The sequence below is a fragment of the Primulina tabacum genome, chromosome 5, assembly GCF_025594145.1.
Source record: "Primulina tabacum isolate GXHZ01 chromosome 5, ASM2559414v2, whole genome shotgun sequence".
NCBI lineage: Eukaryota > Viridiplantae > Streptophyta > Magnoliopsida > Lamiales > Gesneriaceae > Primulina > Primulina tabacum.
In genome coordinates this window covers 7,357,891-7,385,059 of record NC_134554.1, presented here as the reverse complement: position 1 = coordinate 7,385,059, position 27,169 = coordinate 7,357,891, and the positions used below count along the sequence as shown (strand labels likewise).

General features: G+C 33.1%; 2 protein-coding genes across 2 annotated transcripts; one reads left to right on the top strand and one right to left on the bottom strand.

Annotated features, from left to right (window-relative positions):
• Positions 1-3: 3 nt before the first annotated feature.
• LOC142546062 (telomere repeat-binding factor 4-like) lies at positions 4-4,478 on the bottom strand. The gene is made up of 6 exons (XM_075653562.1): positions 4,178-4,478; positions 3,219-3,430; positions 2,999-3,083; positions 1,666-1,749; positions 516-789; positions 4-341 (listed from the first exon to the last, which is right to left on the bottom strand). Exons 1-6 carry the CDS (start codon positions 4,325-4,327, stop codon positions 310-312), a joined length of 837 nt encoding a protein of 278 aa, XP_075509677.1. The 5' UTR covers positions 4,328-4,478; the 3' UTR covers positions 4-309.
• An 11,512-nt stretch (positions 4,479-15,990) lies between these two features.
• On the top strand, positions 15,991-21,976 carry LOC142546064 (lycopene epsilon cyclase, chloroplastic). The gene is made up of 11 exons (XM_075653565.1): positions 15,991-16,500; positions 18,000-18,171; positions 18,683-18,818; positions 18,936-19,046; positions 19,125-19,227; positions 19,747-19,890; positions 19,979-20,086; positions 20,397-20,493; positions 20,572-20,700; positions 20,806-20,938; positions 21,669-21,976. Exons 1-11 carry the CDS (start codon positions 16,189-16,191, stop codon positions 21,832-21,834), a joined length of 1,611 nt encoding a protein of 536 aa, XP_075509680.1. The 5' UTR covers positions 15,991-16,188; the 3' UTR covers positions 21,835-21,976.
• The last annotated feature ends 5,193 nt before the right edge of the window (positions 21,977-27,169 follow it).

Here is a 27,169-nt window from a genome sequence, read left to right as displayed (position 1 = left end):
TGATTGTTAACTTTGTATCAAGTTCAATTTTAACCTTCTGTTCATGTGATAGGTCACAAGTTTAAATTGGATACTTACAGTATTATTAACATATCTAAGAATCCAACTGAGTTATACAAAGTTGGCTCGTTCTCTCAGTCAGAGCCAACATTTTCTTACCTTTCAAGTTCACCTTATAATGTGCCAACACTCGAGGCAAACCTAACTCATATTTACTCCAGCTCCAGAACATATCACAGCTACGTAACAAATCGATCAACAAATTTCTTAATAGGATTATGGTTTCTTTCCCGAGATGCACTGCAGATGCTACGCCGTCAGCAAAACCTCACCATGCAAACCTGCAAAAGTGAAAACCAGAAATCAATTCAAAAATTCGTAGATGATGTCTAGACTGTTGTACGTCTAAAAAATTTCAATTCCATTGTCACCACCATATGTAACATTTGATACAGTCCAAGATAGATGGTAGCAAGAAAGAGAAATATAAACGAAAGATGAGTTTGAAGGAATACATTGATCAAAACAATCTGTAGCAAACTGCAGGAGGGCTTCCATTTCTTCAGCCATCATTGCTACCCTTTCTGCCTCCTTCACAGCTTCAGCAGCTACAAATGATTTATTTTCAGCCTCTGCAATTCTGAAAGCAGTGGACCTCGCTGCTTCTTCAACAGTATCCCCAAGCAATCCAACACTCTGAATCTGTCTAGGGTGGGAGTCTTTCAGTCCCACGGTGGGGGTTTTCATATCTGGTAATACATCTCTTTTGATTCTGTAACAATTCTGAACCTGCATTTGGAACTTAGAAGATTACACAGACGCACAAATGATTTAATGATTTTTGGATAAACTTGGGTTTCTGAAGGAAAAAACTCTCAGAATGCTTCCGCGACATTCCTAGTTCTGTATGTATCAATCTATTTTCACAATAACAAAACATGATGTTGAGTAATTAAATCTGTGGTATCATTTACAATTCAAGCTTTTGACAGAGAACGCGGAAATCCAACCAAGAATAAGGAAATATGGCCATAATTTGAATGGTCAAGTCAGAACCAAGAACTGGATTATCAGAAAAGAGAAGAAGATATAGAACAGCTCGGCTTTATCATTTTTAGCTTGGTTTCCTTTCAAAACTTTTGCAAAGGTAATCCCACCTAATAAAGTGTGGATTTCTAAATGCTAAATAATCAAGCGATACGTTTATTTAACACAATTTTCCAAAGTAACTAAGTTCATGAACAGTTTTCGAACCAGTAATCGAAACTCCACCAAATCAAATAATATATACACTAAAAACGCCGTTTGAAGTTCTCATTGAAAAGAACATGGTGTATAGTCTCGTTTAACCAGCAATTTAATCATTAAAACCAGCAATGAATCATTAACAACTATCACCGATAATTTAATGGCAAAACTCAATTCGAAACAATCTCCAGGAGAAATTTAATCATTAAAACCAGCAATGACTCATAACAACTATCATCGATATTTAAAAGGCAGAATTCAATTTGAAACAATCTCCAGGAGAAATACATAAAAAATGTGGAAGCAATCATAAAAACAGAAAACAAGTTCCATACAAGATATGGATGGATAAGTTCAAAAAAGGTACAAGTACAACTATGAACTGCATCGCACTGTAGAATCGAGAAGAAATTTCACCTTTTCGAGTTTGTCTTGAAGAACAAGCCTCCTTAATCTAGAACTCAGAAGCCGTTTAAAATTTTGTGGAACTTCTTGCCTTTGCTGAATGAATCACTCATAAAACAGAAAAATCTTTAGTTTTTAGAAACAAGCACTATAAGCAAGAAGGATAACAATGCTAAACACAAAGCAAAAGACACAGTTAACGTTTGACAATGAGTTGATAGATATCAGTACACCACAAATATTTTGTTCATGAGCACAATCGGTATGATCAAGCTACCAAAAATATCCAATCTAAAAAACTTTCTTTCTTCAGATTCATATTAAGCTATGAAACAACGAAAATTTTTAAATGTATACTGCCAAGCAAAGTCATCTTCCAGATATAATGTAAAAATTACAGAGAGCAGCTGAAGTATTCTGCATGAGTTGAAAGACTTGAAATTTGAAAACACATAAACTTTATGTCACACACAGTTTCATTCTTTATAAAGATTAGAAACAGTCTTCTAATCAGTTTACGAAAAAAAAGGTTTTTCATTAAGAATGTAATAAATCACAAATAAAATAGTAAGTTATCCTTTGAAAATTTTATCTTATGAAAGACTTCTGTGGAGAACATCACATATAGTTAGCTGGGGGAGGGGAAAAAACATATCAGAGAAACTCCTACGAAAAGTGATATCTTGATAGTTAGCATGGGGATCATGATTAACTCCGCTTCAAAAATAATCAACAGGGATTTAAATGAAAGTGTAGGAAAAACACAAATATATGAGCAAGAGATATGTGCAGCTGTTTTCCTGATGAGGCCACAAATTCATAAATAATTTAAAATGTAAACATCAAGAACACCATCCTCAAAGGACGGAGCTAAAAACTACAGTTTGACTGCAACCTTATTTGTGGCAAGGACACGTCATTATCGAGTAAATACTTGTGTTGTGGTGTATTATACGTGTTTTACTTCTAGAGATAACTGTGGCTGTCAATTCATTTGCATACTGCAGCTTTTAGCACTTGAATCAACAATGAATTCCACTCATATCTCTAGATATGTTAAAAATATCTTGAGGATGCTCTTTTCTTTCTTCTAAAGTGATAGTTCTCAAGAAGCGAGTTCATATTGAACTACCATGTGGCTGCTAAGGGAAAGTCATACCTCCTCAATGAAATTCAATTTTCATGTATAATTTTTCTAAAATTCAACTTTTGCCCCCTCCCCCCACCACAAAATAATAATAACGATAAGTTAATTGTATCATCCCTACCCCCTCTCCGAATTTTGTAAACATCCCTCGTACTTTTCCAACTATAAAGCATAATGAGATTACAAAATTAAACAGACCTCAATGAAATTAGCAATTGTGCTTGAATCTGATCCATTTGGTTCCTTGAGAGTAGACAGTGCCTCATATATCATGGCATTGTACCTGAGGAAAAAGTAATAATGTCACATGCCTTAGATAAAAGGGAGGAGACAGATAATAATATAAATATTTACAAATAAAAGACAATATGATATCGAAAATACAATATTTAGCATAAGAATATCTAACAAAACTAACTTGGCAGCACTATTTCCTTCAGATAACGGTTTTGCAGAATCAACCATCGGTACATCCAGTGGTGCATCATGTGATGATGGAGTGACGGATGTAGATGTCTGTGCAATGGGTGCTGGTGTAGTCGGAGTGTCAGAATTGGCCTTCGCTTTTGGTGTCTTCGATTTATCTCTTAGGCCTTGGCCATTTGCAACACTCAAATTCCTCCACTTATCCTGCATAATAAAGCCAACATGATAGTCATATTTGGTTAATTGGTTTAAAAGAGTGTGGTTTCCAACAGTTATATGACTGGCAAGAAAGTAAGCTTTCAGCACGGAACATATGTATCTTAGCTACAAACAAATTTCTAGGGACTACAAGAGGGAGAGAGAAGTCGTCAATCCAGAAAATTGATATATGTGGTAAGAAGGTATTCCAAGAACATTATCCTTATTTCTTCATCTGATATTTTAGTTTAATATAATCACGTAGAAAATATAATAGTATGCTTCATCTGATGTTTTAGTTTAATATAATCACGTAGAAAATATAATAGAATGCTGAGCAATACTATCAAACGCGATTGATTCTTTTAGCGATAACATTTTCATCATGACAAGAGTTTCATAATTACCAATGTAAATCAGTGTAAAGTTGATGAAACATATACAATTTTTTTTCAACATAGAAATCGGGCACGATTACTAATCTAAATACAGTTTTTTTCTTTTACTTCTTCATATGCATCACCATAAAAATCAGCGATAAACCACAAATTTAAACTTTAATTAACAACCCCTATAAACTCATATAAAAAAGGCTATAAGAGTTCCAAAAAACTACCATAAACTAGTCAAAAGTGTCTATACGAGCACAAATTACGACAGCAAATTCGAATAAAAACTTATACGATGGTGCTTCTCGGATGCCCACTCTAGTATACGGCGCCACATACATTAATTTAAGCAAATGCTGTGTACCTTGAGATCGATGTTAGATCGAGCAAACAGGAGGTGGTTGAATTCAGGGTCTCTTTGAATATTCTTCCACTTCCCGGCGCCGTGCTTCGCCACGCCGGCTCGCAACGCTTCCTCCTCTTCGGAGGTCCACTTCTGCTTTGGATTCCCCATCTCTTCCTTCCTCCGCCTCCGCCGCTCAAATTACTTCTGGTGTTCGCAATATTTTTTTCGGCCTGTTGCTCTTGAGCAATTGCGGCGGCGCCACTTGTAAATTGGGATATCCCAGTGAAATATTTTTTGTGTGCGCTTCGCAAATTTAGTAAACTTTGGGGACTAGAAAGCTATAATAGGAATAATTCAGGGTGGGCACGGGTCCGTTTCCGGGTTAGTTGAAATAATCGGGTACACATTACCCTCTTTTTCTATCCGATCAGGGTCGGGTCGCTACCCGAATGCACACTCCTACTTTTCGTAGACGATACGCAGACACGTACCATCTGTAGTATATACATCAATTTTTTTAATAGTTAAATATTAAAAAATGTATTTACAATTTACAGATATTGTATTAAAATAATTTTATAAAGTATTTTATATTTATTTAATTTATTGGAATAATTATTTAGAAATATAATTTCTTGTCATTTTTAAATATATAATTTTTTTATCAGAAATAATCAATTATTTTAATTTTTAAAAAATCAAAAATATAAATAAAGATAAAAAAAATTTAACTAATTTTAAAATTTTGAAAAGTATATGAGATATTGTAGTTATAGATGAGATAAAATTTATAATATTTTGATTTTTTTATTAATAAAAATTAGCGTATTATTGTAATTTAAGAATGATACTTTTGGTATTTTAAAATTTACACAATGAATCTTAAAATTAGTTATCTAAATATTTCGTTTTTCTAATATAGTTTAGATATATCTATACCATATTATAAAATATGTATGACATGCGTTAGGATTAAAATAAATGAGAAGTATGGCGTAGAGAAGAAGTGAATAAATTTAATAATAATTTATTCATTTTAAAACTTAATCTAGAACAATAAGTTGATTATAGGAGCCTTGTTCGACAATTTAATATTGAAAACAACAAATCTATTAGTAGATTAAATAGCTAAAATTGTTGTGAAAAGTAAAAATTTATGGTAAAAAGTAAAAATCTCAAACTCTCAAAATTTACCAAACTACACACTTTATAATATTTTTCTCTCTACTCAATTGTGAATTTATTCACAAATGAGAGATCTATTTATAGAAAATTTTTACAAATAATCCAAAAATAAAATACATCATTACCTACATCATCACACACTAATTTTCAATATTTACAACTCTTATTTTCAACATTCAAATATTCAACATTCAAATATTCAATACACACATTTTAAATATTATTTTTCAACATTTAATATATTATTTTCAACACTCCTCCTTGTGATGATCATGATACGAAGATGTCTTCATTACGTGTTTTTGTACTGCCTCGTTAAAAACCTTACTAGGAAAAATCCATTGGGATAAAAACCATAGTAAGGGAAAAAGAGTGCAGTCACGTAAGCTCCCCCTCATGTTGACACGAACAATTCTTCACAAATTTCGTAGATTGCGCATCCCAATATTATTTATGTGCTTTCTGAATATTGACGTAGGAAGTGCCTTTGTGAAGAGATCTGATGAGTTTTCACTTGATTGAATGTGACGAACATCAATACATTTATTCTTCTCTAGCTCTTTGGTGAATGCGAAGAACTTAGGAGGAATATGTTTAGTTCTGTCGCTTTTTATGTATCCCTCTTTCATTTGAGCAACACATGCAGCATTATCTTCATATAGTATCACATGCTTCTCGTCGAATGATAATCCGCATGAGATTTGGATATGTTGGGTCATTGATTTTAACCACACACATTCACGGCTTGCTTCATGTAGTGCAATAATCTCGGCATGATTTGATGAAGTTGTTACAAGCGTTTGTTTCTGTGAATGCCAAGAAATTGTAGTGCCTCCACGAGTAAATAGATGTCCAGTTTGGGAACGTGCCTTGTGTGGATCAGATAAGTATCCAGCATCGGCATAACCTATTATACTTGGAGTAGCATTTTTTGAATACAAAAGTCCCAAGTCTGTCGTTCCTCGTAGATAACGGAATATATGTTTAATTCCGTTCCAGTGTCTCTTTGTTGGATATGTGCTAAATCTTGCCAACAAATTTACGGCAAAAGATATATCAGGCCTTGTACAATTTGTAAGATACATAAGGGCACCGATAGCACTTCGATATGGTACTTCTGGACCAAGAATATCTTCATCATCTTCACATGGACGGAATGGATCCTTTTCTATGTTTAATGATTTAACAACCATTGGAGTACTTAAAAGATTTGATTTATCCATATTAAAACGTTTAAGGATCTTTTCTGTATAATTTGTCTGGTGAACAAACATTCCACATTCTTTTTGTTCAATTTGTAAACCCAAACAATACTTGGTTTTTCTAAGATCCTTCATTTCAAATTTTTCCTCCAAGTATGACACAACTTCTTGAATTTCCTTATTTGTTCCAATGATGTTTAAATCATCGACATATACAGCAATAATTACGCATCCGGATGTTGTTTTCTTAATGAAAACACAAGGGCATATTGAATTATTTACATATCCCTTTTTAATGAAGTGATCACTTAGCCGATTATACCACATTCGGCCGGATTGCTTTAACCCATATAATGATCTTTGTAATTTCACAGAATAACATTCTCTGGGTTTTGAACTTTGTGCTTCAGGCATCTTAAATCCTTCAGGGATTTTCATATATATATTACTATCAAGTGATCCATATAAGTAAGCTGTAACAACATCCATAAGACGCATTTCTAAATTTTCAGATAGCGCCAAGCTAATCAAATACCGAAACGTAATTGCATCCATCACGGGAGAATACGTTTCTTCATAATCAATTCCAAGCTTTTGAGAAAAATCTTGTGCAACAAGTCGAGCTTTATATCTTACTATTTCATTTTTCTCATTTCGCTTTCGAATAAAAACCCATTTGTATCCAACAGGTTTTACACCTTCAGGTGTAAGGACTATAGGTCCAAAAACATTACGTTTATTTAACGAATCCAATTCAACCTGGATGTCTTCTTTCCATTTTATCCAATCCTGTCGATTTTTACATTCACCAAAAGATTTTGGTTCATAATCTTCATTATCATTTATGATGTCGATTGCCACATTATAAGAAAATATATCATCAATTTCTTCTATATCTTTTCGGTTCCATATTTTTCTAGTATTAATATAATTGATAGAGATTTCATGATTCTCGTCAGTTTGTGGTTCTGACAGAACATTTTCATCATCATGTGTTTCTTCAGGAACACCATTATCTATTTTGTGATCATCAAGTGTTTCTTCAGGAACATCATTCTTTATTTTGTGATCATCGTGTTTCTCTATGAATTTTCTTTTTCGAGGATTTTTATCCTTGGAACCGACTGGCCTTCCACGCTTCAGGCGTTTAATGACATCATGAGTATTTTCAATTTGTTTCTTCGAATTTCAATTCGAGCAGGGGCATTTGCAGCATGTATATATGATTTAGTTACCCCTTTTGTGTCTGCAAATGCATCTGGTATTTGATTTGCTATTCTTTGCAAGTGCACAATTTGCTGTACATCATTTTCACATTGTTTTGTTCTTGGATCCAGATGTAACAATGATGATACATACCATGTAATTTCTTTTCGGTATGTTTTTGTTCTCCCCCTAACATTGGGAAGATTTCCTCGTTAAAATGACAATCAGCAAAACGTGCTGTGTACACCTCGCCTGTCTGAGGTTCAAGATATCGAATGATTGATGGACTATCATAACCGATATAAATTCCAACATTTCTTTGAGGTCCCATTTTCTTTCGTTGCGGTGGTGCAATAGGCACATACACCATACATCCAAAAATTCTCAGATGAGAAATGTCTGATTCTTTACCAAATGCAAGCTGCAATGGGGAGTATTTATGATATGCACTTGGTCTGATGCGAATTAATGAACCAGCATGTAAAATTGCATGTCCCCATATAGAAATAGGGAGCTTTGTTTTCATAATCATTGGTCTAGCAATCATTTGCAGACGTTTGATCAATGATTCAGCCAATCCATTCTGTGTGTGTACATGAGCAACAAGATGCTCAACAATGATTCCCATAGACATACAATAATAATTGAAACTCTGGGAAGTAAATTCACCAGCATTATCAAGTCTAATTTTCTTGATTGTATAATCGGAAAATTGATTCCTCAATTTTATTATTTGAACAAGTAATCTTGTAAATGCAACATTTCGAGTTGACAATAAACATACATGTGACCATCTGCTGGAGGCATCAATTAATACCATAAAGTATCTGAATGGTCCACAAATATCACCCTGAATACGTTCAAGAAACATTGGTGATTCAGTTTGGATTTTGGTTGGCGATGGTCTTATAATAAGTTTTCCAATAGAACATGTTTTACATTGAAACTTATTATTCTGAAAGATCTTCTGGTCTTTCAGTGGATGACCATGTGTATTTTCTATAATTTTTCGCATCATTGTTGAACCAGGATGTCCTAATCGATCATGTCAATTGGTTAATATTGAAGAATTATCTACTACCATGTTTGATTCAATGTGACTTATATGTGTATAATGCAATCCAGTAGGGAGCATTGGTAGTTTTTCAATCACATATTTCTTTCCTGATTTATATGTGATAAGACACATATATTTCTCATTCCCTTCATTCATTGTTTGAGTATCATACCCATGGAAATATATATCATTAAAACTCAACAAATTTCTTTTCGATTGTGGTGAATATAAAGCATCATTGATCAAAAATTTTGTACCATTAGGTAACAAAAATTGTGCTTTACTACATCCTTCAATCAAGTCTACAGGACCTGATATTGTATTCATCGTTGTTTTTGTTGGTTTTAGTTCCAAGAAATATCTTTTATCTCGGAGGATAGTGTGCGTTGTACCACTATTGGGTATGCAAACTTCAGCTTTGCTCATAGCATTTTCCATATTTGAACTTCAAAAAAAAATATGCAATGAAATAAGATTACTGACAATACATATCATAATATAACACATATCATAATTGTAAAATAAAACATTATTATATGGATACATGAAAAATAAATTATTGTACATTTATATTCTACCATTATATTGTTCATTCTCAGAGAAATCATTGAGAAAATCAGTAGCATCAATATTGTTCATTTCTATCCCACCAACATATTGATCATTTCCAGAGAAATCATTCATAAAATCAGCAGCATCAAAATGAGTTGAATCACTCAAACGGTCACTGCGTTCAATGAAGTTGGTCTCTTTTTCTTTCCCCTTTATCGATTCTTTATAGAGCTTGCAAAGGTGCTCAGGGGCTCGACAAATACGAGACCAATGTGCTGGAGTGCCGCATCTGAAACAAGAACTTACAAATTTTTTCGAGTGATTTTCATTAACACTCATGTTCTCATGATGCCTTTTCTGTGGGTGGTTCGTGACGCCCTTTTGAGATGAGTTATAAAAATAACTATCTCTATTATTTTCAAAACCACGGCCTCGGCCACGACCACGGCCAATTCCACGTCCACGACCACGACCACGTCCTCGACCTCGACCTCGACCAAAACCTTGTCTTTGAATTTGATTTTGGTTTCCAGGTTTAAATTCATTTTTACTCACATCATTTACTTCTGGAAATGCTGTTGATCCAGTGGGATCGGGACTGATGATTTCTCATTAATAGCTCATTGTTCTTTTCCGCCACAAGAAGACAGGCGATGAGTTCAGAATATCTCGCAAATCCACGCACTCTATATTGTTGTTGTAAAGTTATATTTGATGCGTGAAACGTGGAAAATGTTTTTTCAAGCATTTCCGATTCTGTAACCTCATGTCCACAAAATTTTAGCTGCGAGATTATTCGATACATCGCTGAATTATAATCATTGACTTTCTTAAAATCTTGGAATCTTAACATATTCCATTCATCACGGGCGGTCAGAAGTATAACTTCCCTTATATGTTCAAATCTTTCTTTCAATCCTTTCCACAGAGCCATGGGATCTTTTTCGATGAGATATTCACATTTTAAACCTTCATCGAGATGTCGACGCAAAAATATTATAGCTTTTGCTTTTTCTTGTGATGAAGATATACCATTTTCTTTAATGATCTCGCTTAGACCCAATGACTCAAGATGCATTTCTACATCGAGAGTCCATGGCATATCATTTTTTCCCGTGATGTCGAGCGCAACAAATTCGAGCTTTGTCAAATTTGACATGGTGGTACTAAAAAAAATTACGATGCATTTTATTAGTTAATGAATATTGCAATACAAAGTAATGGATAAACAACAAGTAAAAGCATTTGTAAAAATAAAGAAAACACACGAGGAGGATATTCTCCGATAAATAAAATACTCGTGAGTATGATAACCAAAATAATTAAAAATAACCTTGAGAAAGTCATCTTCTTTTTCTTCGAAAAATTTGATGAAGAATAATTTTTAGAGAATATGAGAAAGTTGGAGTGATTGAAAGAGTTTGTGAGATCATATTTATAGGGCAAAAACTAGCCGTTTTGTTACCGTTTATGACCGTTGGTGTACAAAAAAATAAATGTGTGTATTTGTATAATTTTATGGTAATAATATGGTGTATATAATATTAGTCATGTTTAAATAATTATGTATATTATATCACATTGTGATGTGTCACAAGTTATTTTGTTTAAAAATCTTATAGGCTTTTATACTTGTCGTATCCCTTACCGGGAGTGTGGGATGTCGTCTTAACATCCTCACAGGATTTATAACAAGTTTTTGAAAAATTTATTTTTATTATTTCTAATAATAACATTATATTATATATTAAATATATACACAATAAATAAATAACAGTAAAATAAATATTATTATTTTTGTTACCTTTTTCTTCGGTTTGGAGCTTGGAAAAGTATGAAGGACTTTTAGAGCTTCGTGCTGATAACGTGTTGTGAAAAGTAAAAATTTATGGTAAAAAGTAAAAATCTCAAACTCTCAAAATTTACCAAACTACACACTTTATAATATTTTTCTCTCTACTCAATTATGAATTTCTTCATAAATGAGAGATCTATTTATAGGAAATCTTTACAAATAATTCAAAAATAAAATACATCATTACCTACATCATCACACACTAATTTTCAATATTTACAACTCTTATTTTCAACATTCAAATATTCAACATTCAAATATTCAATATACACATTTTAAATATTATTTTTCAACATTTAATATATTATTTTCAACAAAAATCAATATATTTCATAATTGTTAATGTCTTTAAAGTACAAAAATAGAATGCGAAATAAATTGCAGTAGCATGCATTCTTTGAAACTAGTGCACCGACATACGCGTTGCGTGCTTGTACAAAATTTTTTATAATTCATTTGATTTATATTTAAATGAAGATCAAAATATAATTATAAGAAATAGTGAGTGACTACACTGTAATTTTGATATATAAATTAAAAAATAAAAGAATAAAAAATGACCTCAGTAAAAATTGAACCTATAACCTAAACCTCAAGAAACAATGACTATATCCGCTGAACTACATATAACTTACATTAAAATTTTATCATTTTATTAATATATATAATTAATAAAACAGAGCATGACACCAAAGTTAGTTACTCTAAGTGTCTCAAACTTAATAAATTAGTATAGATAATGAAACTTTAAACAAACAAAAGTGCATAGATGTAAACAAGCACTAATTACACCGGATCGATGAATTATTTGACGCCTTTCCATGATCCTATGTATATTACAAAATAGGTCTCTGACAAAGATAAATTAACACAAGCTCATAATATTGAGTAGGTCTTTTGTGAGACGGTTTCACGAATTTTTATATGTGAGACGGGTCAACCTTATTGATATTCACAATAAAAAGTAATACTATTAGCATAAAAATAATATTTAGCATACGAATATTCCAACATCTTTCATGGACATTATGAATCGAGTATTTCAACCGTTTTTCGATAAATTTGTTGTAATCTTTATTATTGACACTATGGTATGCTCCAAAGGCCTAGAGGAAATTATGGAAATTTATGTATTATAGCAATCTAGAGTCAATTTTTGCGTACACTAAATTTTGATAAATACGCAACTAGTCACATTTGAATAATTTATTTTTGAAAAAGGAAAAAATTTTGTGACGACTTTCAACTCTTATGAACAAGACAATTTCAGGAAATCCTAAATGGTGTTACTTTGTTTAATAATATAAGAAAAACACATCTTAAACTCAAAATATGATGTTGTAAAATGTCAGTTATATTTATTATTCGTTTGGCTTGTCCTTATTAATGGCAATATAGATTCTATTTTTTTGCAAACAATTAATTTTAATTGTTGTCCATTTAATAACAAATATACTGTATTTGTATCCTTTTCATAAATTATGTCTCTAATAAAAAAAAAATAGTACTGGTTTTAATTTCTATGGACAAGACATGTTTCTGAAAAGATCAAACTATCTTATTTTGTTTAATAATGGAAACAAAACCCACATTCTACTCATACTATATAGTGTTGAAATGTCTACATTTAATAAATTGTTTGGCTTAATCAAACATGTAATATGTAGTCATGTATGGTAATAAATTATGCATTCCCATTGACCAAAACCAAAAAAAAAAAGGAAGATGGGGACCAAGTTTCCAAATGGAGGGTTGAAAATTAATAAAGTGATTTGTTTGTAAGTATGTGTGATCGATAGCTTTCAAATATAATAAAACTTTGCAAAAACAAGAGTGGCTCAAAGTTAGATCATGCATCTTTGTTTTTCTTGCTCATTTGCTCCACATGCTCAAATCAGGTGGCTGCATTGGCAAAGACACCATTAATTCGTGTCACGAAATCGAAAAACAAGCTCTTTCGAGCTTGAAGAAATCTGTAGAAAAAGATCCATCCAGTTTACTATCTTCTTGGAATATCGTTGATCAATTTGATTGTTGTATGTGGGAAGGCGTAGTTTGCAGCAACTTGACAGGCCATGTTCTTGAACTGCACCTAGAACATCGTTTGGGAAACTCCGATGCATATTCAGGTTAAGCGTTTAATCCATCTGTACTCAATCTGATCTTGACTTGACCCAGAATTATTTTGGAGCAACAGATTGTCCTTCCTCTGTCGGGTCATTATATTCGTGAATTTAGAGTATCTTAACTTAAAAAACTCGAAATTTCATGGAACCATTCCTTACCATATCGGAAATCTCTCAAATCTTCTCATGGGATCATTGTCAGTGGATCTAGAGGTCGATGGATTTCAACGGTTGTCTCACCTTCCATGTTTGGAGCACTTAGACATGAGTTATGTGAACCTTACGAAAGCTACAAATTGATTACAGTTCATCAACACACTCCCCTATTTCACAGAGCTATATTTTCACTCTTGCGGTCTTAATTAGTATCATCGATCCTTTAGATTGTGTCGACCTTTCTTTTTTGACGATTCTTGATGTTTCCGAAAACGAGAAGATCTGTATCTTCTTGGCTATATAAATAAGAGCTAGGATTATATAAATGGGCCCCATACATCTTGGCTCGAGACGTTATTTCCAAGCAATTAAGGTGCACTTTAGGAGATGGATTAAAATCTATATTTGTTTTATTGGTTATAATAAAATAATATATTAAATTTTAAATTTGCACAGTACTTATTTATACATAATAATAATACAAAATAAAATGAATTTTAAACGATATTATTATTGGGTGAATTTTAAATCCATCTTTAATAATATTAAATATTATATATAAATGGCAAAAACTTGTGTGAGACGGTCTCACGGGTCGTATTTTGTGAGACAGATCTTTATTTGGGTCATCCATGAAAAAGTATTACTTTTTATGCTAAGAGTATTACTTTTTATTATGAATATTGATAGGGTTGACCCGTCTCACAACTTAGGATTCGTGAGACGGTCTCACATGAGACTCACTCTATATAAATATTGAGAGTATTTTATTTAACATAATGGTAAAGAGTGTGAATCATATATAAGTGTTGTCTTGAATATAAAATATTGTGACAACATGTAGCAAAATAATATCACACAAATAAAAAACTTAATTAAAAATAACACAAATAATTCAATATTAGTGAAGAAACGAAAAACTATCTTTCTTAACATGTCCAGGAAGAAAATTGCATCACAAAATGTTAATAACAAAAATAACCAAAACACAAGAATGCAAATATGTGTGGCCGAAATTTGGAGCAACAAAACAATTCTTTAATTAACATTTTGTACGAGTGTTGTCTTGAAATGTCTCCAACACGTCACAGTAACACAGTGAAAGAGTGATACTTCGTCTTTGCGAGTCTTTAGAAAATTCTCTTTTTGTTATCTCGTATCCTATTCATCTCGCTTATCTTCCCGATCCAGTAATTATTCTTCAATATATATACTGGTGTTGATCTTGATAGAATTTCATGAATAGATTCATACAAGATAAAAAAACTAGTATTTAATTAGAAAAAAAAATTTTAAACATTAAATATTAAATATAGAGTTTAAGAAGCTCATTAATTTATAAAGACAAAACTCTCATGTAAAATCTTATTTAAAAAAAAAAATTAGGAGATAAATCGTCTTTCGAGAAACTCATTATTTTAAACAGATAAAAATCTTATCAAAAAAGAAAAGAATTTAGAAGATAAATTGTGTTGAAATACATAAAAGATAGATTTGAAATTTATGATTTTACTTTTCTAAATATCAAAAGTATATTCGAAACATTTAAAATCTATGAATTTGAAATCATTCAAACCAAGCACGATGTAAGCTCGTTTCATTACTAAGTTGATGCATGAGATAATATACATAGAGCTAGCTATAAATGGAGCTAGGGTGAAACATGATAAGAAATATAAAAACCATATTAATATATATTATACACACACGTATCAATTTATCATCAGAATTAACTAAATAAATTTTCTCTAATTAATTTATTATTTAGTATTATTATATTTTTTTTTCTGGAAGGTCTTGTGGAACAATGGGAGACGTTTTATACAAGGCAATAGACAATTCTACTTTGCTATTCAAAATAATTAATTAATTATATATATTATATATTAAAGAATCATGTAAGTTCTTGTAATATAATCCCAAGTATGAACAGCACGAAATAATTAAAAAATTAATTTTAGAAGAAATGCGAGATTCACGTGTAGCGTTTGTTGAGACGTGCATTATCTAATTTAATGCAAACAACTCATATTTTATCTCAAGTTTTAGTATGGGTACGATTTTTTTTCAAAAAATATATAAAAATAATGGGATGTAAAAAATTTGATTTACCAAAATGTTATTAAAATTTGATTTGAAATACAAAATATCTTAAATTTAATATTAAAATTAAGATTCCTATGTTATTTTATATTTTTTTGTAATATATATTTAGTGATTAACAACATAAAAGGTATTATGATCATATTTAGTATAAAAATTAAAAATATAATGTATTTATAACCAAAAATGCGTAAAGAACACTCTTTTTATTTGATTATAAAATTCACGGAGGAGAAAGGATGTTCATTCATTTTTACTATTAATTTTTTAAAACCAAGATTAATACAATTAATAAAATTAATATAATATAAAGTCACAGCGAATCATATCCACACACGTGGCAGGCAGTGGATGACCGTTGAACACCTCATCAAAGAGCGCCTGTTCATTCTATCCTTAAGCTTCGGCAAAGTCAGAAAATCTCCACCCCCCAGTGTTCAAGGAACATCGAGCACCAACTCTACAGTTCCTTCCCAGCAGTTCATGCGGTTCTTCACTCTGCACTTTCACATTCCACCTCAAGAAATGTCTCCAAATCCCAGTCTTTAGCTTTCCTGTGACAAAACGGGTGTCAGTGCACAGTGAAAATGGAGTGTGTTACAGCAAGAAACATGGCAGCAATGGTGGTCTCTATTTACCCAATCACTAGTACTTCGCATAAAAATAGCCTGAGATATGAAATGGGATTTCCTATAAATAGATACAGTTCGTGTGTATCAACTGGCCTGAGAGTGAGGTGTAGGGGTACGAGTGCTGGGAGTGAGAGCTGTTTGGCTTTGCCTGTGAAAGAAGATTTTGCTGATGAAGAAGATTATGTGAAGGCTGGTGGGTCCGAGCTTTTTTTTGTCCAAATGCAGCGGAACAAGGACATGGATCAGCAATCTAGGCTTTCGGATAAGGTGATTTGTTTTTTTGTGTGACCTTCTTGGTGGCTTTCTTGTTTATTTTTCTTGTTTTTAGATATTTCAGTTCGTATTACTGTTATTCTTGGTGTCAATGTGTCATGCATTAATTCTTCATATTATGTGGAGATTTGTGTAGAACTGTTCTTACAAGAACGCAGTTATGCTCCGCACAGTATTGTTTTAATTTTTAAATCTGGATAAATGGCTTAAATTATCATATTTGGCTCATTGACTTGAAATTTTTTCGGTTATACCTGGTGTTCCCCAGCTGTTCCTTCAAGTGTGAAATTATGTTCATTGAGGAAAACTAGTATTTTAAAGTGAATCTTGTTACCAGATAATTGATATTCTGTACGAGAGATCTTCTAACTTCTCTCCGAGCACTATCATGCTTGACATTTTCTTGTTGGCAGGAAGATCACAGTAACTTTATTATAAAAAAAACGCTAAAGGCTCATGGTTTGGCCATTGCCCTCAGTAAATTGTACTTGCCAACTTCTAGTAAGGAGAACTGAATGTGCCTGGATGTGGGAAATCATAGGGGTTGCGGACTAGACTGCTATGTTGATTTGCGCTTGTTGGAGCTGAGTTGGTGCATGATGTACTGAGAAATGAACTAGCAACCCAATTGTGTGTTGGTAGAACTCCACCTCAAAGTTCTCATCCAGGAGAGGATTCGTAGAATTAAGCAAATTTTTATCTCATTCTGCTTGTTTCTTTCTCAATTATGGCATTTTTGTCCGTAGGTCACTGTTTGAAGAACAAGAGGAGAAGGAAAGGAGAGAAGAGTAAAGTAGCTTGTGTTGGTATCTTTAGAAAGTTTGCCACTTATAGATTGTCCATACTTCACGAAAAGACCTAAAAATGATGGCCTAAACTTTATATCCTTCATCCTAATGATCGAGAAAATTTTGTACCTATTACTTTGTCTATCTCATTTATCTTGAATAACTTCGAAGAAGAAAATAATATTACAACAATATTAGCACAAAGCAATGCCATACACTAGTCTAATTGTATGCTCTGACTTCTGACCAGAAGTGTGATGCTGAAGATCTTGAGATCTATTTGCTAAAAAGGATGGACGAGTAAACGCCTTATGCAAAGGGAAATTATTTCTATCAAGTGGATGGAGCAGCAAACTCTAAATTTGTAGTCGTTATAAAGCATTTAGGGAAACATGTTACATGAAAACTTGTGGAAAACAAGACCAAATAAAACTTGAAGGGAAATAGAGGCTAAAGTTGTTTTTCTGGTGTAGCCAAAGTGATTTTCTGGTCGAGCATGGAAACTATGACTTGATACTGTAATTTAGTTGGAATTTAGCTTGTTTTCACTTACTTCAAGTCTTAAGCTATATGTATAATCTGATGTGTATGTGCGTGTGGGTGTATATGTTCAAGCTCTGAGCCGAATGGGTAAACTTCTTCTTAGAATTCCAGTTAACATCTTTATCGAATTTTTTACCAGCATATCTACACATACATTTGCAGTTGCCAAGAATATCAACGGAAGATAATATACTGGATTTGGTGGTAATTGGCTGTGGACCTGCTGGCCTAGCTCTTGCTGCTGAGTCAGCTAAGCTAGGCCTGAATGTTGGGCTTATAGGCCCTGATCTTCCCTTCACAAATAACTATGGTGTGTGGGAAGATGAATTCAAAGGTATTTACTTTCTAATATTTGAATTTACTTTTTAAAGTGATCTTGATGTTACAAGCATGTAACATCTGACCGTAACTTGATTATTAAAACCCACCTTATTATGTGTTTTCTTTTAAAACTCTCTTTTTCTATATTTTAAATCATGCAAGTAGTCCTTAAAATTGATTTTTTGTTTTGTATGTATGCTACATTTCTGACTTTTCTAACTCCTTTGGTGATTGAATTGCTCATCTCATCCTAGTTATATCATGTGCCTTGTTTCATTCTTGTCTTTGATTATTTTAAAGCTATAGAAGATAAATGCTTGCTACTATCCTGTCATCAGAATTTCAACTAGACCATATTTCAAATTAGTCGGTTGACTGTCTTTCATAATTTCTGACCACCATTTATCTCTACAGCCTGTTTTTTATTGTAAAGCTACTGCCATAATTTCAACTACAAGATTCGAGAAAGAGAACAGTCACCTTTCTTCATTTATTTATATATCAATATTTTGATATTCATTTAGATCTTGGGCTTGAACGGTGCATTGAGCATGCCTGGCGGGACACCATTGTATATCTGGATGACAGTGAACCTATTTTTATTGGTCGTGCGTATGGACGTGTTAGCCGACATTTGCTCCATGAAGAGTTATTGAAAAGGTAAAACATCACAATTTAATTGCCGTGTATTTGATATATTATCTTGCATTTTGCATCCTAGCTGATTCACAAAAGCAGTTTGGATTATGGTTTATTAACTTCAAAAATTTATCACAGGTGTGTTGAGTCAGGTGTATCTTATCTTAGTGCAAAGGTTGATAATATCATTGAAGCTTCAAGTGGCCATAGACTTGTTGAATGCGAAGGAAATATTGTGATTTCCTGCAGGTGCGTGCGCTTTTGGCCAAAGTTTGTTGAATACAAAAACTCTTTATTCTTCTAGTTTTTTCACCTTACGACTTATAGGCTCGCCACTGTCGCGTCTGGAGCAGCCTCCGGGAAACTCTTAGAATATGAAGTTGGGGGTCCAAGAGTTTCAGTCCAGACAGCTTATGGAGTTGAAGTCGAGGTAGTCAAAATGATTTTCATCATTCAGTTCTATCTTTGGTGCTTGCTCCCTTGAATCACAAATTGGACACGGCGCAAACGTTTACGCAGAATTTTAAATAGGACAGATATAATGAAGAGTCAATGCAACAAAACACAAGTTTTATAGTTCGGCTACAAAGGCCTGAACACGCAACGAAATACTCTCCGGGAGAAATTTCTATTAATCTTTCTTAGTTTAGATTACAATCACATCTTGCTTAGATAGATGAAACATGTTGCGATAAATATATCATGGAAAATTATCCGAACTATTAAATTTTATCAAAGATATTTATCATCTTACTAGTATGAAATTTATTTTTACAATATATTCTTAGATTTCTATTATCTATCTATATTACAAGTAGCCTTCTTTATTGATTAAAATGCAGTTTTGTGCTTACAATAACCGCTTTTCTTAGCAATGAGATTTTATATTGACTCATTCCCGTTGTAGCCACGTCATGTTCAGTCATGCTCATGTCATAAATATTTATAGGTGGAAAACAATCCCTATGATCCTGGTGTGATGGTTTTCATGGATTACAGAGATTTCATGAAAAACCAATGTAAATGTCTAGAAGCACAGTATCCAACATTTCTATACGCCATGCCTATGACCCCAACAAGAGTTTTCTTTGAGGTGTGTTTATATTGATCAAATATTATTGCCAATCTTTTACACTTGTTATGGCTATATGTAGCAACTAACACAATCATTTGCATTGCAGGAAACTTGTTTAGCATCAAAAGATGCAATGCCTTTTGATCTTCTGAAAAATAAGCTCATGTCTAGGCTTGAGACGATGGGTGTACGCATTGTGAGGACTTACGAAGAGGTATAACGGTTGCTTTATTTGTCTTTTGTGAGAAACTTTGTGGATCTTTCTTTAACATTTAAATGTGTTTAATCTTAAAGTAGTAAAAATATAGAAAGAGAGGCAGCATAATGCATAAAATGACTTCCGTGACACGGTGTCCTGAGAGATAAAACTCTTATTAATTTATTATATTACAATTATCGTCTCTTTATCTACGTTAAAGTATATTGGATGAATAAGGTAGAAAATATTTCATATAACCATATTACAATAAAATCATATAAAAGATAATGTTGAGTCCTGACAATATGAAGCTTTGTTTGTGAAGGAGTGGTCTTACATCCCAGTTGGCGGTTCCTTGCCAAATACTGAGCAGAAGAACCTCGCCTTTGGTGCTGCTGCTAGCATGGTCCATCCGGCCACAGGTAATAGAGGAGAGATTGGGTACCTTAAGTCCAGAACATTAAGGAAAATTCATACTTTATTGGCCCTACGTTGTGCAGGTTACTCAGTCGTGAGATCATTATCAGAGGCTCCAAAATATGCGTCTGTTATTGCAAACGTTTTGAAACAATGCCATGTTAAGAGCATTCTTGTCAATGCAAAGATTTTTGAGAACATCTCAATGCAAGGTAATTGAATGTGGATTCTGCATTGTATTTTGCATGTGATGTAGAAATCAGTTTATTGCTAATATCTTTGTAGCTTATCACATCCAAATGAATCTCTTTGTTCAGCTTGGAATGCTCTTTGGCCACTGGAACGAAAGCGGCAACGATCATTTTTCCTCTTTGGGCTGGCTCTTATATTGGAATTGGATATTGAAGGCATAAGGACATTCTTCCACACATTCTTCCGTCTGCCAAAATGGTACTTCAAAATCTTATTTCTTCTCACCTCTTCCTACTGCATTGCTCCGCTCTGTTAGAAGAATAATCCAGCACTTATCTATAGTAACGATACAGTACATCAAAACTTTCTTTTCTTGGGAGTCTGTATCGTGTTTTTCTTGGGTAACTGAGGGGGCATGTTTCCGGAAACACTAGATAGAATTTGATTACATGAGACATCCTGATGTTTGGTCAACCTTACATTTACACGAATATTTGTTTGTTCATCTTGCATTTTTTAAACCCCCTTTCTATATTTGTGGATAGATTATATTGAGACATGTTCCAAAATTTGAAAAATTAGGACTACCCTTGAAGTTTGTTCACTTATAGAACCCCCACCCCTGAGGACACCCCTTGAGGTTTGATTTCCTTATACTCTCACTCCTCTAGGCTCTAACTGCTCAAAAATCACCACCCCGTTCTCTCAGAGTGTATAAATGGAAGTTATACCAGCCATCAGGACATGTGATGATAAGCTAAACCTCGTTGATGTTAGAAATCACTTGTCCATAAGGCTCTAGCTTACAGGGAGTGAACCGGTAATCAATTTACAGGTTAGCTTCCCATAAGTCGAAAATCAAGGAACAAGAGAGCGTTTGGTGCAATTCCCATTCTTTAAATCCCAAACTTCATCAATTCATTACATCTCAGATTATCATTAGAATTTGAACAAAAGCTGATTCTGAGAAATGGTATGAATCTGACAGGATGTCACAAGGATTTCTTGGCTCTACATTGTCCTCGGCAGACCTCTTACTATTCGCCTTCTATATGTTTGTTATATCACCCAATGACATGAGAAAGTCCCTTGTCAAGCATCTTCTATCTGATCCTACTGGTGCTATTATGGTCAAAACATATCTTACTATATAAATTGTGAGTTTTATTTTATTTTTGAACTTTCCCACTTGATTTTCTGAGTCAAGATTGTATTGTATTAGCTGTTTGTTTAACATGTATATATAAGTTTTGGACTCAAACTTTTATCGTTTTAAACTGGATTTGCTTTTCCGGTTTTTGGTTTTAAAGGTCAAGGGATGATTCATAAATCTTGACGAATATTAAATCTAATACATTTATATAATATCCAACAAAGGGTCGATTTGGATTCAGAAACACTTGGCTTAGGTAATCAGAAAGTCTTGTTTCTGTATCTTTAACTTCTCATTTCAGGCATCAATCCATCCTCCAAGTCATCAAGAATATCAAAAAATATCTAAACATATATATTTCTTTAAAGTAAGCCGTCATATAGAATACTTAATATAAAAATATATATTTCTTTAAAAATTATTGATGCTTAAAAACTCTTTTCAAAAAAATATCTCAACACCTTTTCCAGAAAGTGGGAAGTTCATTTGGATAGAAGAAGCCTTTTGACGGACAACGTGTCTTTAAAAAGTGTATCATGTTTGGATGAAGTCAAGAAAATGTTTGGATGAAAGTCATGAAAATAGTCAGTTGGAAAAAATATATATTTTAAAATAGGAAAGTGGGGCTTCTAGTTTCTAATATAATTCATTCCTTTAAAATTTAAACCACATTGTGCATATAATTGAACTTCTCCTTAGAAACAAAAAACAAAAAAACAAAAAATCCTTCAGTGTATCCAATAATAAAAACCAGGTCTAATAATATATTTTCAAAAATCCGATTTCCTAGGTCCAAATTTACTCAGTGTGAAAAAATAAATCGACACGAACGATAACATCATGTCTCAACTAGGAATGCATAAAATTGCAATGTTTATTGTCACAAAACTTAATTCTAACGGGGAGTTAGATTTTCATTTCTATCATAGCTATAATTTTCTAAAGCTAGTTTGAGCTGGTACTGAGCAAATTGAGTCTCCGGTCCATTGAAGAATTAAACTAAATTCGATGTATAAAAAAAATAGAAAAAAATCTAAGCCACTCGGTCAGAGCAACACATCTCTCCGCCTTTTTATGTACTTCAGAAAATCATCGTCCCCTTGAAAAAATATAAATTAATATGTAAATATACTTAGGGTCATATGATTCAATGGGTATTTTTCTAATCGAACACAGTATCTTCATAAATTCTTATATATGATAGAAATGTCTATTAATATTGAAAAATGACGACTTTCTTCCCTGTTTTGCTTCGCAAATAAATCTAGATAGTCACAGTCTCCGTACGCTGGCAGTGAGAGTCAACCTACGACTCTATGTATATACGTGTGATTCAAGCGTATGTGTTCATACGTAAAATGCTAACGATTAATTCATTATAAAACCGTAAATTAAAATATAAATTTTATATAACTTTTGGGAGTATTATTTATGCTCCAAATTTTATCGATCATGCTTTAATCTAACTTTTTAATTCTTAATAAATTTACTTTTGTATCTTTTTCACTCTTCTTAATTATTTTTTTTACGTGAATACACCCGACTATCCATTTTATTCATATGATTCCGTAAAATATTCTCAATTTAATATTGAAATATAATATACGTAATCATTATATTATATGATTATATATTCAAAAGTTTTTAAATAACAGGATATTATTTATATTCTAAATTTTATTTAACTCTTATTTTTTTTATCGTTTACCATAATTTCTAAAAAATTTAGTAAAATAAATAAATAATATTTCTTTAAATTAATCCCTGATTAATTAAACTAAAAAATTTAAATAACAAGATATATTGAGTCCGTGTGAATTATAAAGTCAATTTAATATATTCTCTTTTATATGATAAAAAATTTAATTTAAAAATATCTTAATCTAACTTTAATTTATATTGAATCATAATAACTATTTTTAAAATATTATTCTGTTTTTTCCCCTAAAAAGTAGAAAATTAATGGCACAAGATATTGTAAAAATTAAATTAAGATTTAAAAAATATTAATATAATAGCATTATTTCATATTAAAATAAATTTAATATATTATCATGTAGTATAATAATTACAAATATTATATGAATATAAAAAAGTAGCATATTTTAGAGAAAAAAAATCATTATTGAAGTGAGAAAAATAAAATATTCATGTTATGCAATTATAAATAAATTGCAAAAATGTTTCTTAGAGTTTTTATTGAGTGCATTTATTAATATATGAGCATTAACAAGAGTGATAAAGTGTATCGTAGTCAATTTACAAAATCAAAAATAATTTGGAGTGATTATTAATAATCATCCACGATAAATTAATTGTATAAACACAGATTGTTTAAGGAGTGTTTGAAAAAAAAAATATATACTTTCATATAAGTGAATAAATTTATAGACAACGAAAAGATAATTAAAATCAAAAGTGAGCGATGTTTAAAAATAAGTGAAAAATTGAATTTCTTAGAGTATATGGTAAATAAATAATTATCAATATTAGGATTTTAATAACATATTAAAAATGAATTTTGAGATTTTGATTAAATTAAAATTTAGATTAAAAACACACATTTATTTAAGTGATTATTAAAAAACACTTATTTAAAGAGAGCTAAGCACACAACCTATTTTCATAAAATAGAATGGAGGAAAAGAGGAATCCGATATTTTGTCACTATTGGCGTGTAATGTTCTCGGGGATTCCAAAAACTCAATCCAACCCTTGTACTTTACTTAAAGCTCAATCCAACCCCTCCCTGGAAACTTCAATACTAGTTCCTCCCCATTTCCCGAAGCCCCAAAACGTGCTTTAATTATCCCCAAGAACCTCCACCGCGTGGAACATCCTTAGAAAAATCAAAACTTGACCCACACCGCGAGTCACCGTCAAAAACACATCGCCCATACAAGAATCTTTCTCCGTACCGCGTCTCACGCGTCGCTCCACTCCGCGACTGCCCGATGAATGTATAAATATGAAGATGTTAAATCCATTTTCCACTCCAATTCAATTCAAAGCAATCAGTGTGTTCACAACTTCATTCGGTCAGACCACGTTAATCCATTCAAACACTCGACCATCTGTGGATAAAATCTTGATGGAAATATCGTCCTTCTCATTTCCTGAAGACGTCCCTTCCTTGTTCTCCTTCCTTCAGGACTCTGAACCCAGTAACATATCTTTCTCGAATCCCAGTAAGCGGCCGAGGCGTGATGATTTCTACGATTCGTCGGCGGAGGATTTAATGAGCAAGTGGTTGGATTTTGATGCTCAACCGGAAGAGAAACCGGCCCAGAACGTGGATTTTGTGCAGAATTCTTTAGTCTCGGTGGGTTCAAGGTGTGCCAACCGGGAGATGGCTGAGAGTGGGTTTTGCTTCAATAGCAATCCGGGTATGTCTGATTCCGGCAACTCATCGAATAACAAGAGGTCGCGATCCGAGCCTGAGGATGTGGTGAAAGCATCTGATGAATCGACCAGCGCGGGGAACGGATCCGGCCAGCGTAGGCTGTGGGTAAAGAACCGCTCGAAAGCGTGGTGGGAGCAAGTCAACAGCCCAGATTTCCCTGAAGAGGAGTTTTATGGAGCTTTTAGGATGAGTAGATCAACCTTCGATATGATCTGCGAAGAACTCGAGTCTGTTGTCAACAAAAAGAACACAATGCTGCGGCAGGCGATCCCCGTTCGACAGCGTGTGGCTGTCTGTATATGGAGATTGGCAACCGGTGAGGCTCTTCGGGAAGTTTCGAAGCGTTTTGGGTTAGGAATTTCGACTTGCCACAAGTTGGTTCTTGAAGTCTGCACAGCAATAAAAACTGTTCTAATGCCCAAGTTCTTGCAGTGGCCTGATGAGGGTAGAATCAGGGATATCAAGAGGAGTTTTGAATTGGTTTCGGGGATACCGAATGTAGGTGGATCGATGTACACTACTCATGTACCCATCATCGCGCCTAAAGTCAGTGTTGCTGCGTATTTCAACAAGAGACATACTGAGAGGAATCAGAAGACCTCATACTCGATTACAGTTCAAGGGGTTGTCGATCCTAATGGAGTTTTTACAGACATATGCATTGGGTGGCCTGGTTCTATGACAGATGATCAAGTCTTGGAAAAATCGGCCCTTTATCAGAGGGCGAACCGGGGCGCATTGAAAGACACTTGGATTGCCGGGAACTCGAGTTATCCGTTAATGGATTGGGTTTTGGTCCCTTACACTCACCAAAATGTTACTTGGACTCAACACGCGTATAACGAAAAGATCGAAGAAATTCAAAAGGTCTCGAAGGAATCGTTTATGCGGTTAAAAGCTAGGTGGAGTTGCCTACGGAAGAGGACTGAGATGAAACTTCAAGATTTGCCAGGTGGTCCTTGGAGCTTGTTGTGTGTTACATAATATATGTGAGATCAAGAATGAGGGGTTGAGTCCAGATCTGAGGTTCGAGCTCTTTGATGATGAAATGATACCCGATAACAACGTTAGATCGATCAACGCGATGCACGCTAGAGATCGAATTGCTCATAAGCTCTTGCATCATAATCATGCAGGCACAAATTTTATGTAGTGTTAGAAGTTTTTGGCATCCTTGTTATGTAGCTATTGGATTTTTTTTCATGGCTTGGCGTGGTCATGTGGAGTGAATAAGTTAGTGGTTTATGTGATAATTTCACATGCTGTACAATCTTTTTTTTCCTCAATTTACACAGATGAGATTTTGTCAACTATCAAAACGTTATCCAATAACAGGGACTTATTATCATTTCCGAATTCTTGAACTGAACATCTCTTGATATAGCTAAAAAAAGTTTCAAAATATCATATCTTTTCACAATTGGATCATGTAAATTCTTGTAAAATCCATGTGATAGTGACAGTTAAAAAATTTCTACACGCAATAAAGCATTTGATGGGGTTTTTTTTTTGGAAAAAATTATATTGGTTCTTTATTTTGGTCATGACATCTAGGCAGCTAGATGACCATTGAAAATTTAGAAAAATGTGAATACTTTCTTGGACTGATTTACATAGTCAAATAGTTCTCAGCTAAAGCATTCAATGGCGAGAAATGTTATTTTATATCAAGATCTAGGGAGGGCCAGTCAAAGGTGGGCTCTCACTTGGAAGATAAGGCAAGCACTTGGTATACGAATCAGGGGGCTGAGTTTTTGGGGTCTATCTGAGAATTGACCAGTAAATCTTGAAAATGAGAGGCTCAACCGTTTTTTTATAATTTTAAATAATTTTTAATCGAAATGTTTCATGTGATAATGCAGACATTATCATTACCTCGGAGTTAGAATAATGTCAGATAGTAAAAATGACCGAAATCACAACCGACAAAAAA

Bases quoted from the DNA above. Each gene is read 5' to 3' on its own strand.
- LOC142546062 (XM_075653562.1), bottom strand. From the start codon at position 4,327: ATGGGGAATCCAAAGCAGAAGTGGACCTCCGAAGAGGAGGAAGCGTTG. The intron at 3,084-3,218 runs GTTAGTTTTGTT...CTTTTTCCTCAG, and splicing joins GAAGGAAATAGTGCTGCCAA to GTACAATGCCATGATATATG. The intron at 342-515 runs GTATTCCTTCAA...TCACTTTTGCAG, and splicing joins TACAGATTGTTTTGATCAAT to GTTTGCATGGTGAGGTTTTG.
- LOC142546064 (XM_075653565.1), top strand. From the start codon at position 16,189: ATGGAGTGTGTTACAGCAAGAAACATGGCAGCAATGGTGGTCTCTATT. The intron at 16,501-17,999 runs GTGATTTGTTTT...ATACATTTGCAG, and splicing joins AATCTAGGCTTTCGGATAAG to TTGCCAAGAATATCAACGGA. The intron at 20,701-20,805 runs GTAATTGAATGT...CTCTTTGTTCAG, and splicing joins TGAGAACATCTCAATGCAAG to CTTGGAATGCTCTTTGGCCA.